Raw genomic sequence first — 2991 nt, 5'->3', positions numbered from 1 at the left:
AATTGTCTTTGGTATATTGGTTGTCTTTAAAGAGTTATTCTGGAAAACATATAGCTAAAGATATTTTAAATAATTGCTGGGAATACTCAAATAACAAAGGGAGAGGATATGGATGGAATATAAATCAGTTAGCAGAGAAATATCAGATAACAAATATAGAATGTAGTGTGTCACCTGTATGGGGAGAGGTGCCAACATGGATAATCCCTGATGTTAAAATTGATTTAGAGATATTGGATAAGAAAAGAGAATGGGAGGAAATGGGTAGTATTAAATATAATGTAAATAAGTATATACAGGAAAGATGTTATGCAAGTATGCACATTTATACTGATGGATCTAAAGACCCCAAAACAGGGCTTACAGGAGTAGCAATATATATTCCAGATTTTCAATCTAAATTGTCAATATATACTGTTGAAATTGTTGCTATCATAATAGGACTAACATGGGTAGAGGAAGTAAGACCAGAGTAGTGGTATGCTCTGACTCTGCTTCTGTTTTAACATCATTGATTACTCTGCAATCTTCTAGAGAAGATTTGATGTGTGAAATATTTACATTATTATGGCGTATACAAAGAAAAGCAGTGGTAGTTGGATTCTGCTGGGTGTGAAATATTTACATTATTATGGCGTATACAAAGAAAAGGAGTGGTAGTTGGATTCTGCTGGGTGCCAGCACATGTGGGAATAGCTGGTAATGAATCTGCTGATGAATTAGCAAAAAATGCTTTAAAAAGAGAAGTAATAGATTTTAATGTTCCTTTAAGTAAAGGTGAAATTAAAACTATCATTAAGGAAAATATTATTAAAGAATGGCAGGACATATGGAATACAGATAATAAGGGAAGGCATTTATATAATATAATATTAAAAAAAAGATTAATACTAAAAGAAGTGTAAGTGATAGAAATAGAAAAGAAGAGGTTATAATAACTAATTCTATTAGGATGAGACTTTTACACTCGGATTGAACGCTTCACTGTTCAACCGGAATACATGAGACTGGTCTATGTGGGAATTGTGGGGAGAAAGAAGTGGAGCATGTAATATATAATTGTACAAGATATGATGAAGAAAGAAGGGAATTAATATCATATTTAAACAAAAAGTTTTGGAATACTTATTAGGATATGAGTTTAACAGAGATAGAGAAGGATGCAGGATATTAATAAAATGCATATATACTACTGGGTTAAGTGATACAGGATATTAATAAAATACATATATACTACTGGGTTAAGTGAAAGGATTTAAATATAGAATACGGATGCTCTATTCTATTCTGGATCTTTAGGAGACCACGGATTTAGTCTGGAGGAGCTGAACACGCAGCGCCAGGTGGAGCCTGGGGAGAAGGAATGGGATGGAGCATCGAATAATTATTTAAGTAGTAATATTTGTGTATATACGTGTGTAAGAACAGGAAAAGCAAAGACAAGGAAGAAATTGATTATAAATAAACCATGACTGCATAACAGCAAAAGTAGGCGGCGATATGCACACAGGATGTAACACGCCAAAAAACGGAAGAAGAAGAAGTAGTAGCTTCACTCGCTGTATCTCTTCATGCTGAAGCAGAACACACACGAGAATCGTGTCGTATTTTTCTCCGGAAGCTTGCTGTGTATTTAAAAATCATGGCTGATGAAGAATTGGAAGCCATTAGGCGGCAACGTATGGCAGAACTGCAGGCGAAACATGGGGTAAGAGAACCGGAGAAAGAAACGAGCAAAATATCATAATATCGCAATTTTTAGACGTATATTGAACTGTACATGTCAGACCCTTAATTATGAATAAAATCTATCCTCATCATTCGCGTTTATTGTTGTCTGGACCGCCCTAAAATCAATCTAAACGTATACAAACTGTGTTTAACTAGTGAGCCGAAATCAAACCTTAGCCACTGAGCTAACGTTAATCAAGTGTGAAATATTACGGGCTAATGTTCCCACTGAGCAAAGGTACGTCCAAACGACGTCATTTCAACGTCTGTATAAAAAGTTCTTACGTCGATTTCCTGAACCTGTTCTGCACGTTGTACAGACGTCCAAAAAAACTCCTAGTCAGACGTTCAAATTTTGAACTGCATTTCTACGTCCAAGGGCCGTCGTAGTCAGACGTCCAGATACCGTACCGGATTTGCACGTCGATTAGACGTACAGATACGGTCCTGGACCGACCGACGCAATATAGACATGATCTGCACGTCGGGCCGACGTCTCATGTTTGTTGGGTTTTGTGACATTAATGGACTGTAATGGGCTCCAGAGCTTCATAATGGACATGGTTCAGTTAGAAAGAGTTATTTTCATGATTGTAGTATATATTTAAGAGTAAACGGAACTGAAGCTAGCTGAAATGTTTATCCTAAAAATATATTAATCTATAAATAAATACGCAAAACTGCTGTTTCAGCAATGTTAAGTAACATGCTTAAGCAATAACAACACTTTTCAAATATAATAATTTGTTAATAAATAACGTTAATATGAAATATAGTATGAAGTTCTGTAGTGATTCCTAGTAAACACGGACAATTAACTGTCTGTTGAAAAGTTCTAATTTGAATAGAATGATGAGAATATAGTCGCAAGCGGTGATTATCGGTGTCCAAGTTCTAACGGCTCATGTAGAAGATGGTGTTTTTTTTTTTTACAGCCTAAAGCCCTATTCGGACGGTAATTGTTTCTCAGGGGGACGTAAGTGATTTTCACCATTTACAGGGGGTAAGTTAGTTGGTGATTTTTTTTAAAGGGGTCATATGATGCGATTTCAAGTTTTCCTTTCTCTTTGGAGTGTTACAAGCTGATTGTGCATAGATAAGATCCCTGAAGTTGCAAAGACTAAAGTCTCAAAACCAAAGAGATATTCTTTATCAAAGTTAAGACTCTGCCACGCCCCCCTAAAACGGCTCATTCTAACACGCCCCCACATATCTACCACACTATATGGAAATATTTGCATAATGCCACCCAAATGTTCA

General features: G+C 35.9%; 1 protein-coding gene across 1 annotated transcript in view; it reads left to right on the top strand.

Moving 5' to 3' along the window:
- The first annotated feature begins 1501 nt into the window (after window positions 1–1501).
- The window catches only part of LOC107755283 (programmed cell death protein 5-like), an 11747-nt gene continuing 10257 nt past the window's right edge, over window positions 1502–2991 (top strand). Inside the window, exon 1 of the mRNA XM_016572069.1 lies at window positions 1502–1708. Within this exon, the coding sequence (XP_016427555.1) occupies window positions 1643–1708 (66 nt within the window). The 5' untranslated portion in view covers window positions 1502–1642. The remainder of the gene's footprint in view (window positions 1709–2991) is intronic.

The sequence above is a fragment of the Sinocyclocheilus rhinocerous genome, unplaced genomic scaffold (genome assembly GCF_001515625.1).
Source record: "Sinocyclocheilus rhinocerous isolate Xijiao unplaced genomic scaffold, SAMN03320098_v1.1 scaffold3388, whole genome shotgun sequence".
In the NCBI taxonomy this organism is placed as follows: Eukaryota; Metazoa; Chordata; class Actinopteri; order Cypriniformes; family Cyprinidae; genus Sinocyclocheilus; species Sinocyclocheilus rhinocerous.
The sequence above is the reverse complement of the archived record's forward strand: the minus strand, read 5'-3'. Positions and strand labels throughout refer to the sequence as shown.